Source organism: Thunnus maccoyii, chromosome 8 (genome assembly GCF_910596095.1).
Source record: "Thunnus maccoyii chromosome 8, fThuMac1.1, whole genome shotgun sequence".
NCBI lineage: Eukaryota > Metazoa > Chordata > Actinopteri > Scombriformes > Scombridae > Thunnus > Thunnus maccoyii.
Window position 1 is genome coordinate 9,471,673 of NC_056540.1, and position 14,184 is coordinate 9,485,856.

The following is a 14,184-nucleotide window of genomic DNA, read 5'->3' on the forward strand; positions in this document are numbered from 1 at the left end:
ACGACGCACGCAAACACACACGCGCGCACACACACACAGATATACACAGCGCTCTAACAGCTTAGCTCACACCAGCCCTCTCTAACCCGCTCAGCTGTGTGTTTCTCATGGTGGTGACTCATATCTATTCAGTGGCACATGAAGTATACTATCCTGTGCTAACAAGCATATGTTAACCTTAATGACCTGCTTGCTTTCTCTCTCTCATCCTCTCTGTATGTTTCTTCCATTAGCCTAACAATACACCAACATTTTGGGCAAATAACATGTTACATGATTTACCGATGGACATCAAGATTTAGTGAAATGCATGTTAGTATAGTGTATCACAATGCACAACACTACATAATAGTAGCACACAAGAACTTTTAACAACTTGTGTTGCATAAAGGCAAATTATGAGATAATGGGCTCCTGGGCAGATGCCTAAAAGGCTCCTCTTCCAAACTTTTATGACAAGATGGCTTCTTTATCAGGACATCTTTAAAGTGAAGATGCTTTTCAGAGGAAATTTTCACTGAGCTGTTTTACTCTCTAACAAGAAATGTTGAAGATCTGGTGCAATATTTTAGGAAAATACACTTATTTGCTTTGAAAAGATTGATATCATTCTCATGTCTGTGCATTAAGTACTTAGCTGTAGCCTAGCTTAGCATAAAACCTGGAGGCAGGGGGAAGCAACTAACAAAAATATGCTTACCAGCAACTCAAAAGCTCACCAATTAACATGGCGTATGTAGTTTGTACAGAAGTGATAAAATAAGGTTGAGGTTGTAGGGGGAGTTAGTGCTGTAACTAGGGATACAAAGTGTTAAAATAAAACACAACCATTTTGTAAATTCTACAAAATACATTTCATGGAGGAGGATTATACATACATACATGTGGGCCTATCAGTGGTTCACAAAAGCCAGCTACACCTCGGGAACAATTCCTCTTCTACCACAACTGATTAAATTATAGTCATCAGGAAATCAAGCCCATAATCAGCCAGAAATGGTCTGCTGGTGATGGAACTGATCAAATACATTTACAGTAGCAGCTGAGGTCCAATGAACGGGAAAGCAATATATAAAAAATAATAAAAAATAATTTAAAAAAGCATATTTAAAAACATTAAATACATGCACAGGAAGTGACTTCACTGCTAGCTATAACTGTTGTCATCTCAGGTAAAAGGGCTTGTGTTATTTTTCAGTGGTCTTTCATGCTACATAGTCTTTTAGTAACTTATTTACTGTATTGATTTTTAGTTGCTGGTAAGTTCAGGCATGTTCATACATATAGTATGTATGACAGAAGATAAATTAAGGACATTACCCATCATGTAAAATTGTACATACACTGTACACAGCACAGGCAAAAAGCACAAAGCAGCACAGAGATGATAATTACTATAATTAAGTGTGTGTGTGTGTGTGTGTGTGTGTGTGTGTGTGTGTGTGTGTGTGTGTGTGTGTGTGTGTGTGTGTGTGTTTGTGGAGGGTTTTTAGAAGCTCTTTAATGAAGTCCTTTCTCTTCTCTGTCCATCAGCGAGGTGCGGACACACTGCGAGCAGACACAACAGACAGGTGGGTTTGTGTTTGTGGTTGTCTGTGGTTTGACCACATGCTTGGGATTGATGGAAGGAGTTGTAAGAGTTGTCGGTGGTCACATTCAATCCTGTCCTTCCTCCTGCAGGTACTCGGGCTCAGGAAGCTCAGGAGCGGCCTCCATGAGGAAGGTAGGGGAGCAGAGAGTGAGTCAACGGGGTTTTTCTTTCTTTTTTTTTAATAAATCCATGCATACTATTTCTGACTATTTATCTGCTTCCTTTTTAAACAATATTCTGTGACTCAAAACCCATTTTAATGAAGCAACAGAGGCTTCACAGCTACATCAAAAATCTCCTAGCAACCACATCCGCTGTTACACAGAGATTGATTGCGTCCAAATAACAGCTAAACATACCGCCAGACAAGAAGAGGAGAGATACCTGAGATTAGATCCATTCAGTACTGCAATAATTAAATTAAACATTAAAGTCAGGTGAGGTAAATTGGTTTCCATATTTAGGTCACTGTGACACAGGAAGCTGTGTTAGTCATTAGCCCTAGCCTCTCCTCCAAAGCACTACAAGTTGTAGCATAAAATGAGTAAGCTCAGTGGACTATAAACAGATATTTATTAGTCTTTGTTACCTAGATAAATAGCCAGCAGTCTTATTCAGCTATGTTAGTGTTAATGGTAACATCTACTGTATAGCCACTCGGCCTGCTCACGCTAACTTCCACTGGATACATTAGCCACACTGCAATATGTTATTAACAGTAATACTACAGACTGCTTGCTAACATGCTGGCATAAACACAAATTCTGATTTTAAAGTGAGACCATGTAACATTTGAAAGACAAATTAACAGTCTTTCTCTGACAAATAAAAAGTTACATTCATGAGAAATTAAAGGTACTCTTGTTCAGTTCGGTAGACTCAGGAGTTTTGCTGCTACAGTGTTACTTGGTCTGGTGTGACCAGTAGCTAATGGTGGCTGGTCTTAGCTAATGTTACCAAACTTTAAATGGATATTGCTGTAGAAGAGACATTACAGAGTCAGTTCATATGACTCTCTCTCTCCTTACTTGTGCTACTGTTGCTAGAGCATACAGTAAACTACTACATTTTAGCATTTAACATGGCTATTTGTGCCAGTTGTGCCATTGTCCAGTAAAAGTTATACAGGCAGAAATTAAAATTCTTTTACATGCAATCAACATATAATCAGACCACAATGGGTTAATTTCATGAACATTGCCTCTAAATACAGTCTGAGGAAAATTGAAATTTATAAAATAAGTACAGAAAATCTACTTTTCGATGCATTTCAGCATTTTCAGATATTCTGAAAGTTGTACCCAAGGTGATGTAATTTACCACATCCTAATATGACTGTGGTTTAGTTTCTGTGGTAGACAGCTTTCTGGTATCCATTGCAGGTTGTAGGGCACTTCCTGGCAGTTGCAGCTTCAATATTGTGATCCCTCTGTGCCTGTAAGGGCCAGATTATGCTAGAAAAGAAATGTATTAACATTAACCCAGAAGGTTTGCCTGAACATGTCTTTTTCATAAGTTTTTTTATGAGCTAACATCTCTTTTTCTCTCTCTCCTCTCTAGTCTTTCCATTACACCTCTCTAAGAACGAAAACCAAAAAGAGAAGTAAAGGTAAACACATTCTCTCTTTGTATCCTCTGACGTATAATCCTTACAGCACTACTGTGTAACATGTTAGCATAATGTAGAGGAGTAGAGTAAACCTGTTATTCTAAATGTCTCGACTTCAAACCGTGCCTGACAGACTGTAGGTGCCGTGACTGGCATGTTGACTGTGGTGTGTGACTGTATGAAGATGAAATGGTAACAGGAGAGAGGGAGCCGAGGCAGAATTGATGACATCAGACACTGCCAATGTACTGTATGTGAAAAGTCCAGATGTGCAATGTTTGGGATGAAGCAGTGCACACACAGGTGCAATAACACTGCACTTGCAAAACAGGAAATTTACATTTACAGATTTACTTGCCAACACCTGCCAATTGTGTTGTTTTCCCTCATTTTCCTTGTCATGAATGATTGTTTGCCTTTTTTGGATTATCCTAATTTATCATTGTCATTGATGTAATACTGGGGATATTCTTCAGATTCGCAGATGTGCAAAAAATCCTTTAGTTTGTGGGGATTCAAACATTCAGATTGCCTGCTGATTTGATAGAGAGACAGAGCTCACTTCAAACTATGTGAGGCAGTGAGTCCAGACATTTGGATTGAGCCTTTAACCACAGACATACTGTATACATGACCACAATTATTCTAATTTTTATTTTGCATAATTCAGCTCTAAATACTATAGAAATAACCTTTGTAGTAATTCACCGTTGTCATGGTTCTCTCCTCTCATCTCAGGTTCCCTCACTAGTGCCAGTCGAAGGAGAATCTCCTGTAAGGACCTGGGTCACGGTGACTGTGAGGGCTGGCTGTGGAAGAAGAAGGATGCTAAAGGCTACTTCACACAGAAATGGAGGAAGTACTGGTTCATCCTCAAAGAGTCTTGCCTCTACTGGTACACCAACCAGAATGTAAGCCATCCTACTCAGATATCATTATGTCCTGACTCTCAGAGCTAAACTCCTCTAGTTTTCATTCCAGTCCAATCTGGCACTACTTATTGTCCCTGCATCTCTATTCAGTTTTGTTTTTTTTTAAAAACTGTCTTGACAAAACTATTAAAAACAGTTATCTTAAAAAAAAAAAAATAGGGGGATTAAAGGGACACTCCACCGAGCCTTGAGACTTCAAATATTTGACTGAAAATCTGCATTATAAACCGGTGGCAGGAAGTCTGAAAGATAAGGGCATTTAAATGTCAAGTGAAATATGCTTTTAGGTTGCATTATGGGAACTGTAGGATCCATTGTTTTTGTAGTTTGACCCATGCTAGAGACCAAAAGTCAGGATATCTCTGCCTCTGCAGCATCGTTTTTGACCATTCTTAGTGTTAATACTAAATGGTACCCTTTATATACAGATTACAGATATGAAAAGTATTATATATAAACATAATAACATCAAAATTACCATGTAACTGCATTGTCCCTAGTTTAAATTCAGCAGAGGATTTTTGTTGCATGTCATCTCTTTCATGTATGCAAAAAAAATATTAAAAAGAAGAAATAACAGACAATTTGATCTACAACCGACATACCATGAAACATTACCAAGAACAATAAGCCTTACAAAACACACAACAGACTTTACTTTAAAAAAAATGTTACACAGACTTGTAATAGAAATTGAATTTCTATTAATTGATTTTTTTTGTTTTATTTGCTTTAGAAAAATCATAATTGTGAGAAAATGACAAAAACAAACACTGACAGTTGGGGAATATCTTTCAGCCTTCTCACCAATTGATCTGATAAATGCATTCGAGGCATTTTGACCTCTCGCAAACGCAAAACTCATTGTAAGACATGTATTATTAGAATACATGCTAAATTATGATGACAAATACAACTTGGCATGACTGTGACATTGACTGTAAATGTTCAAATCTATTCCTATAACTCACTTTCCCAGTTAATACAGTCATATCTCATCTGTCTTTCTTATGTTAAGTGGTGGAAGGAGTCCCGGCCAATGTAAACAACATATGTTGCTGTCATACTCTTGACTAGAATACTACCATCCCAAATAAAATTGGTGTGCGTGACATTTTGTTCTCTGTGTTGATGATGTACCACCACTCTCCATCTGTCTCTGCCTGCAGGATGAGAAAGCTGAGGGCTTCATCAGCCTCCCTGAGTTCAGAATAGACCGAGCCATAGAGTGCAGACGGAAATTGTGAGTGTCCCTCACATGTCGCTGAAATTATTAATCAAGCACATTTGCTGTAACCCACACAACATGAACGCACGCAAACCTACTGTGCATACAGAAAACCACTAATCAGTCTTCTTCTCTCTGACTGACTGCAGTGCCTTCAAAGCCTGTCATCCCAAAATCAAGAGCTTCTTCTTCGCCACAGATTGTCTGGAGGAAATGAATAGGTGAGTGTGTTTGTGTGTGTGTGTGTGTGTGTGTGTGTGTGTGTGTTGGTGTATATATATGTGCCTGTGTGAGTCTCTTGAGTATGTTTGTGTCTTAATGTGGAAAAGTCAGATGCTGGGGACGTCACGTGTTCTTTCATGAATATTTTAACTAAGTAAACCAAGTTTACACCATGCAACGGTCCACCAACACAACACTGTCCATGAATAAGGCATGAACCTGGCCCTCTGTTGTTAAATGTAGAACTGTGTATGTGTGTGTGTGTGTGTGTGTGTGTGTGTGTGTGTGTCACGTGTGTGCTTGTGTGAGAGAGATACCGTAGTGATACTTGCAGGAGTGTTATCTGATGAGCTCTAATTATCCACACTTCTCCTCAATGACATGGGGAGATAATTGGGGGAGAATAATTAACCAGCTATATTTGACTTCCATACCGTGTTTGGAGGTACATGTGTGAAAGCGCCGTTGCACCTATTTTCATGTGCATTTGTGTGTATGTGTGAATAGGTTGGTGTTGGTATAAGCATTAAAATACTTGCCGTGTTTACATGTCGATTTTCCAGGCTTCTGGAGAGATTCATATACTGTAGACTAAGAGCACAGAATAGCTTCTATAGACAAACAGATCGCCAGAAGCCGCGTCGAAGGTTGAAGTCAAGGACACGATAAAACTGACACTTACTGTAAACTGACAAGGAGAAGATAGACATTATTCTCATGAGAAGATGAAAAGCAACACAGAATGTGTGTTTTCTCTTGTTTTGTTTATTTAGACCGATGTTGGTATGCATGAGAAAACGCGTTTATGTCTGATAAGCTGCCAAATTCATGAATCTGTTACTCAAACTGGACTTTGTGGATCTTATTTCATGTCTCACCGGTACCTGAAATGTAGTTGCACTAAACGCATGCTTAGTGTGTCTAATGTCTAATGTGTGTCAGCATGATTACTGTCTGACTATCCTATGCTAGCCCATTGGTTCTTGCGGAAAACTAAAACCTTAAAAACAGCTCACAAATATAGAAAGGCTACTTCATTTTCTAAAACAGCTGGCCACTGTAGTTTTAAAAAACGTTACTCAAACAGGAGTAAGCACTTCATTTTCTTGGGAACTATTTTCACTTGTGGATTAATACATATTTGGTGCTCTGGTGCAGTGGTTCCCAATCTTTTTCCTTAAGGGACCCCTATTCTACCACTGAGTACACTGACACTTTGACTAGCATAGCAGAGAGTGAAGGCTCTGTGAATACAGCTTGTGCTCATGTCTACACTGTATCCCCCACTCTAGTCAGAGTCGGGACCTCCAGGTTTAGTGAGCATTTATGGTGAAAAGACAGTGAATGTGCAATGGACTGAAAATAAACTGCAGTTCCCATGTTCATTGAAATGAAAGAACATGTCACACATGTGGCTTATTGATGTGTTTTTAATAGTTTTTGGACAACAATGGAGGTCTATGGCACAGAGGCTTTGGCTACACAGGCAGCACGTCTGTCATGGGATTAGTTAAAAATAAGGAAATGTTGTAATCCACATGTGGAAGTTGCTTCCTGTAGGATGCACTTCCTAGTATGATAAGTTTCATGTTCCTCATATACAGACTGGGCTTCTATTCTTAGTAGCGACCTTATTATTAGATGTCTGCTGAGAGACATGGGACAAGCCCAAAACTGCAATGTAGACAGACAGAGGGATTGGAGGAGGACAGGAAGAGTGGATGGATGTAGAGAAAGAACACCATCTCAGCCTCTGAAGATTGTCAGTTCTCTCTTTCCGCATCCATCTCTCTAATTATGTCGCTGCTTTTGTCTCCTCATCAGGGGGATGGAGTCAGTTAGACAGATAACTGTTAAGAGACACCACTTGAATTATTTAGAGGGGAAGTTTTTTTATTCATCACCTACTCTTTACCAAGTACAACCCATCCTTTTCTCTCCACCTCTCTACTTTTCTTATCTATCCCCTGATGCCTTCCCTCTTCTTACTTCTCATCCTTCACCTTTGCGTTCTCCTTTCCTTGCGTCCAATAGGTGGATGAACCGGCTTGGATTGGCCGCTATTGGCTACACACCAGATGACAAAGTGCCACGCCCTGATGAAGGTGAGATGAACTGGCTTTGCTGGAAATTACTCACCTTTCTTTTTTCGTTAATGTATTGCTAACATTTGTATGTGTGTCTGGTTTTATCATAATATCAGACTACTGGAGTGAGAGTGATCAAGACGAGGTCGATGGCTCGATGACTCTCAAACAGGAGGGACCCTCATCCCTCTGCGATACGTATCACCGCACACCATCAGTGAGTACAGACAACACACGCTCAACATTTTCTTTGCAGTGTTTCATACTGATAGAATATTTTATTCCTAAAAGCCCCACAGTTTTCAGAGCTGCATAGACCACAGCTCTCAGCATTAATAAAACATCAGAGTGTGAGACTATCTGGTTCGGTAAGCAGCCAAGACCATCACTTCTCTGTGTTCTGCTGCCAGCACGTGTTCACAATCTGACCTCTAGGTGGAGACAAATACCAATCCACATTCTTCCCTGAAAGACACAGTAATGTAACATATGATGTTACTCTTAGGATGTTCAGACATGTACATTTAGGTCCAGTGGTATTGGTAACATATTTCCCAGCTTAGCCATTCAACAGTCATGCCAGTCATTCCTGGAGTTACTCATCTGCCATCTCATTGCTTTTTTGGCGTCATCTTTTGGTCTCTTTACATTTTTTGTACTTTCCTGTCCTTCTGTCTTCTCTTTCTGTCTCTCCTTCCTTGCACACCTCCTCCCTCTCTTTATACCCTGCTTGTTTTGCGTGTCACATTTTCCTTGTATCTGTGTTCACATTCTCACCCACCGTTCTGTCAACTTTTATCTATCCCTGCTCACTCCTCTCCATACTAAATAACCCTGTCCACCCTCACTTACCCTTGGCCCTTCAGACCAACTTCCTTCACAGTTATGACCAGTTGCCCCGCTCAGTTAGCTCCATGAGCCTCATGCGCTCCACTCCGTCCCCACTCCCTCCACCAATGAGTGCCTCCACTTCCCCCATCCCTCCACAGATGGTCTCTTCCACCTCCCCTCTCCCTCCCCAGGTCAATTCTTCTAGCCCCTTCCCGGAGCCAAAGCACGGTCGACATTTCTCCAGCGAATCCACACACTCCCACTCCTCGGCAGAAGACCAGCGTGGAGACAGCATGGGCATGGGCACAGGCACAGGCAGCACCAGTACCCACTCTTCCGGTTGCCGCTCTTCGCATCGTGAGCGGCGCTCCTGGCAGGACCTCATTGAGACCCCTCTGACCAGCGCAGGGTTGCACTTCCTCCAGACAGCACCGGGGGAAAGTGATTATGGTGGCCTAATGGGGAGCATGGCTGGAGAGATGGGGCTTTACGGAGGGCTGGGCAGACAGGGCATGTCCCCTGAGAGACGCAGACAGGCCACACTGCCAGTACGGAGACACCATGCCGCAGAGAGGGACAGGGATCGGGACGGGCCCTTCCCTCTGGAGCGGGGCCCACATACACATAGCCACACACACCGACGCTCCCACAAGCAACGCAGCCAGAGTCTGCCCAGGAACAGGGACCCGATGCCAGGAAAGCTGTTACACACCTCAGCTCATATGGAGGAGAGGAGCGAAGACGAGGAGGCGGAGGGGCAGGCTGCAGATATGCTCGAGGGTGAGGAGGGTAAGAAAATTACACACAGTCAAGAAAAGAAGCAGATACTATCAGAGGCATGCATAAAAAAGTCTCTCGTCTTCAGAGAATTGACTATTAAAGGTGCAGTGTGCATCTAGCGGAACAGACTTGGCAGAAATGGAATATAATATTTATAAGTATGTTTTAATTAGTGTCTAATCACCTGAATATAAGTATCATGTTTTTGTTACCTTACAATGAGCCCTTTATATCTACATAGGGAGCGGGACCCCTTCCATGGAGGCCGCCATGTTGCACCGCCATGTTTCTGCAGTAGCCCAGAACAGACAAACTAAACACTGGCTCTAGAGAGGGCCTTTCACGTTTTTGCGAGTTTAGTGGCCACCGTAGGTTCTCCTGCATGCTTGTAAGGGGAGGGAGAGGGGTATTCAGTTGGTTGCAATGCCACTAAATCCTACACACTGGTCCTTTAAGTAACAAATAAGTCAAAAACATTATGCTATCCAGTGTGATTTCCTTAAAAAAGACATCATCTGAGAACATACAGTATGTACTGCATCAACAGGGTTCTAGGGTGAAAAGTTGACCTGAGTAGGTGGTACACAGGATATTGTGGTGAAGGAAACAAACAGCATAAATTTGTGAAAAATGCATTTTGGCTAAAATGATATTATTTAGGGCAGCAGTTCTCAACATAAGGGTAGTGTATTAAAATCTAAAGGCAACATGGACAGGAAGTCCTTAAAGGGGACATATTATGCTTCTGTGATTTCCTGTGTTTGTTTGTTTTTCTAATATACTGTTACGATGTTGGATGTCTATGATAAACATGGTCAAATGTCCAAAACTTGAGGTGCAATGTTACCTTTACTCCCTCCTTGTGATGACATCAGATTGTTTGTGCATGCCCACAAACGGCCGTCTCTTGGTAGCCTTATATAGCATATAATGTAGGTAGCATATATTTCGGAGCGGATTCGGGTTCAAACATGTACAAATGTACTTTATAAGTTTTCATTTTGAGTAAAGAACCAGAAAAGTAGTGAAATCCAACTGTTGTTATTGTCTGCTGAGGGACAGGTTCTGGGAGCTGGCCAATCAGAACAGAGTGGGCTCATCTGGAGGGGGACCTTAAAGAGACAGGAGCTAAAACAGTCTGTTTCAGACAGGCTGAAAAAACTCATTTAATAATAAGTTAAATGAGTTTTTTTTTAATTAATTAAATCATACAAATATATTCTAGAGCCCCAGAATATAAATATAAACCTGGAAATTTGCATGATATGTCCCCTTTAAAGAGCTCAGAAAACATGCAAATTTGAACATCTACAATGCCATCACAACTGGGCAAACTCTATATGCTGATGAAGATCATGTGATATAATTGAAAGCTCCAGAACAGCTACTGAATGGACTTTGTGGTAAGACTGTTTCACTCAACTGCTGTTTCCAAGATAAATAGATAGAAATAGATAAAAGAATAAACTATAAACCTCTTTCCTTGTGAAAGAGGTTTATGAAACCTTTTACCTTGTGAAAAAATAAAAAAACGACATCTAGCTCTTAGATCATTTTGAGTTTGAATGCACTAATTGTATGTTTCTTTGGGTGGAAAAAGTGTGAATGAATGAATATAATGTGCAAAAAAAAGCAAACAAAAAAAACTGCAGCTTTATCGCTTATGGCCTCAGAAAATCATTCAAATAAAACCATCTGAGTATGGAAAAATCCATCTTTGATAGACATAACCCCAGATGATGGGTTGCAAGTAGAGTATTAGTATATTTAGACAATCAGGTTCCACGCTGGAATCAACAAACCTCTTACCTGCTCACATTAAACAGTCGGGAGCCTGGGTCAGTACCCACAAGATAATGTATTTATGTAGCGATGTCAGTAATGGTAAAGGAACCCAAAAAAGTTCCCCTAAAGCACTTTTACAGGACCCACAAGATAATGTATTTATGTAGCGACGTCAGTAATGGTAAAGGAACCCAAAAAAAGTTCTCCTAAAGCACTTTTACAGGACCTTTAAGAACTAATCTGTGCATATGAGGCCCAATATGTCAGGAGAAAAGAAAATGTTTTAATTTGCTATCTGGAAATAACACTTTTGCAAGATGCCATTGAGCAGGAGGAGATACTGAGCAATATCATTAGGAGATATTTTTGTCCTGTCAGTATTAAACACATCTGTACATCCAGATGACCCTTACTGTGTCATACTAGCAGTGACTGACTTACTGCTTCTTCCCTGGCTGTCAGACCTGCGGGAGTTGAGAGTTGAGAGCAGAGAGAGGAGGGTGTCGGAGGGAAGGGAGCGGAGAGTGTCGGAAGGCCGTGAGCCGGAGACGTTGGATGGGCTAGAGCAGCTGTACCGGGCCCTGGAGCAAGCCAACGTGACGGCCCTAGGAGACCCAAAACCCTGTAGCAGGCAGGAGCTTCGACGTTGTTTCACTCAGAGAGCCAGGGACCCCCTGCTCAACGACAGGCTGCACCGGGTCCGAGCCCTCCGCAGCACCTTGAAGGTAGCGCAAACAGAGGATTCTGTCTCCAACACAGCAGAGAATTGGGGATTTTTAGAAGAAAAATATTTGTGAAGATTCAATGTAGTGATCCCATGATGTCTCTTTGCTCCACCAGGCCAAAGAGTCAGAGCTGTCAGTAATCTGTGCCCTCCTGGAGGAACCTGGCCTGTGCTCCCAGACCTTCAGAGAGTGGAAGCAGTGGCACAGCGAGCTCTACTCAGACATCTGCCAGCTCAGCCCCGGCACCAACGGCCAGGACGACCTCTCCCCGCTGGCCGCGCCTCTCATGACCCACACACATTCCTTCATTGAGACACACGTGTGAGGAAGAGAAGAGAAGCAAAGACTGGACTTGCATACACGCGCACTTACATGCACACAAACACACACACACACACACACACACACACACACACATAGAGCTTTACATCAAAATCCTTTCTCCTGATCACAACTCTGAGCACGCACTCACACAAACACACACACGCACACACACACAGGAACACACATTGTACAATGTGTAAATATCATAGAGGGAACAGTCTGAGACCTGCGTGTATGAACTTTTGATAATCCTGAGGACCCCACAGGGTGCCTATTGCATGCCTGAACAGAAAGCATTAATCTTCCTTTGTCTATGGAACTCAGCATAAACTCCACACGCTTGTCAAGCAAAATGGGAAAAAAAGGAGACTTTTTAACATGTTCGTTTCTTTGTATCCTCTTGGTTTTGCTATTTTTCCGGTTGATTTTAGGGGGCAGGGGGAGCTATGTAGCAGCAATACAGAGGAGAATCCTTTTCACCACAGCACTGTACTTTTGTACTGATGAACTTTGCACCCAGAGCCACCAGTTCTCCCCCTTTCTCTCGTTCTCTTTTTTCTCTCACTGCATATCTCATTGATTTACAGGGACCTCACTGTTATTCCAGGCTGATCTGACGGGACAGTGTGGGGAAAGTGAGGGCAGTGACTTAAATATAAGACTGTGAAAGGTAGCCATCAATGCTGGTTTATCTGTTTTAGCCGTTCCTCCGGGAACCAATGAAAACGACCGTCATAAGCATTGAGAAACCAATTGTGCTGGCTAGATGCACACTATTTCAAACTGTGAACTGTTCAAAAAACACAATTTTATCTGCAGAAGGAGGCTCCTCTGATAGAGTGCAATTCTACCATTCAGTTTCTCTCTCCCTCTCTTTCTTTTCTCTCTCTTCCTCTGTCTGTGTTTCTCTCCATCTCCTCCTTCTCTTTTCTTAATTTTCCTTTGTTTCTTCTCTCTCTCTAGTCGTCAAAGACTTGTGTATATGTGTATACTGCTGTGTATACTGATGTAAATGTTTGCGTTCCACTACCACTGTGATATGCTTCTAGAGGTAGCGGAGGGAAGACAGAGAGTATGTATTTGCGTGGGTGCAAAACAGTTTTTTTTTTTTCCTCTTTTCTTTTCTTTTCTTAAACAGCGAATGCAAGAACTGGAGAGTTCTTTTCAAAGGAGTCACTCACTACAAAGAATGCACTTTCTATATCTCTATATCTCATTGGCTGCATCACAGGGTCTATGTCTCATCGGCCTCTTTACCATTGCTGTTCAAAATATCAGGTAAAAGCATTTGCCGTCTCATTTTCTAAAGATTTGTGTACAGTCTACAAATATATTTAAACATAGAAGAATATATAAATCTATTTACGTTTTGTGTCATAGATATAATGTAAAGTATGATGTATTCTATGCCAAGGTTTTGCAGTGTCCCCCTCTTCACTCTGTAGATGCAGGGTGTTTAGCAGCTGAACAACTAGGAGGCAAACAACAACCACCATCGACTTGACTGACAGTTTTTACTGGTTTACATCACGGCTGACTCTTAGACATTCTCCTGGTGATGTGTTACATGAGAAAAGGCCTGGGACTGATTTGATTGGACAGGGTAAAATATTGTGGATCATTTGTGTTCTTTTTTCTTCTTCTTTTTTTTTAAAAAAAAATCTTCCTCTCATGATTGCAAGATAATTAGACTTGTAGCGCATGGTACATGCAAAAGCACTGTTGAAGAATGAATTTTTACACATATGTTCATAGATTTGAAGTATTCTTTTTTTTCATTAGATAGTGTTTGAAGACACACACTGTACAACGACTGAGGGAGGCATTTTTGCTGCTCAGTATTTGATCTAATGCAGATCCTCCTTTAGCGTCCTATCAGGAGGTTTCAATTTAATGTTTTGGTTTACATGGAGAGACTGACACGTGTCCAAAGGCTTCAGGAGTCTCACCTGAGAGACAAAAGTGTAGTTACTTTTTAAAGCAAAAGCTATTTTGACATTCCCTTCAAGCATCCCGTTGATTTCAGGCGGTCATAGACCTCCACACTAAACGGTCTGTAATGTCTGTGAA

General features: G+C 41.3%; 1 protein-coding gene across 6 annotated transcripts in view; it reads left to right on the plus strand.

The window, feature by feature from the left end:
* Positions 1-13,339, plus strand: part of si:ch211-26b3.4 (connector enhancer of kinase suppressor of ras 2) — a 60,551-nt gene extending 47,212 nt beyond the window's left edge. For 2 of the 6 annotated variants that reach the window (XM_042419877.1, XM_042419881.1), the window contains 11 exons: positions 1,534-1,571; positions 1,681-1,738; positions 3,152-3,200; positions 3,939-4,111; positions 5,302-5,375; positions 5,510-5,581; positions 7,617-7,687; positions 7,786-7,886; positions 8,659-9,289; positions 11,528-11,790; positions 11,906-13,339. In XM_042419877.1, coding sequence (XP_042275811.1) covers positions 1,534-1,571; positions 1,681-1,738; positions 3,152-3,200; positions 3,939-4,111; positions 5,302-5,375; positions 5,510-5,581; positions 7,617-7,687; positions 7,786-7,886; positions 8,659-9,289; positions 11,528-11,790; positions 11,906-12,115 — 1,740 coding nt within the window. In that variant the 3' untranslated portion in view covers positions 12,116-13,339. Of the gene's footprint in view, positions 1-1,533; positions 1,572-1,680; positions 1,739-3,151; positions 3,201-3,938; positions 4,112-5,301; positions 5,376-5,509; positions 5,582-7,616; positions 7,688-7,785; positions 7,887-8,535; positions 9,290-11,527; positions 11,791-11,905 lie in introns of all 6 variants that reach the window. The other 4 variants (XM_042419875.1, XM_042419878.1, XM_042419879.1 and 1 more) reach the window with 4 other exon arrangements.
* Positions 13,340-14,184: the final 845 nt, after the last annotated feature.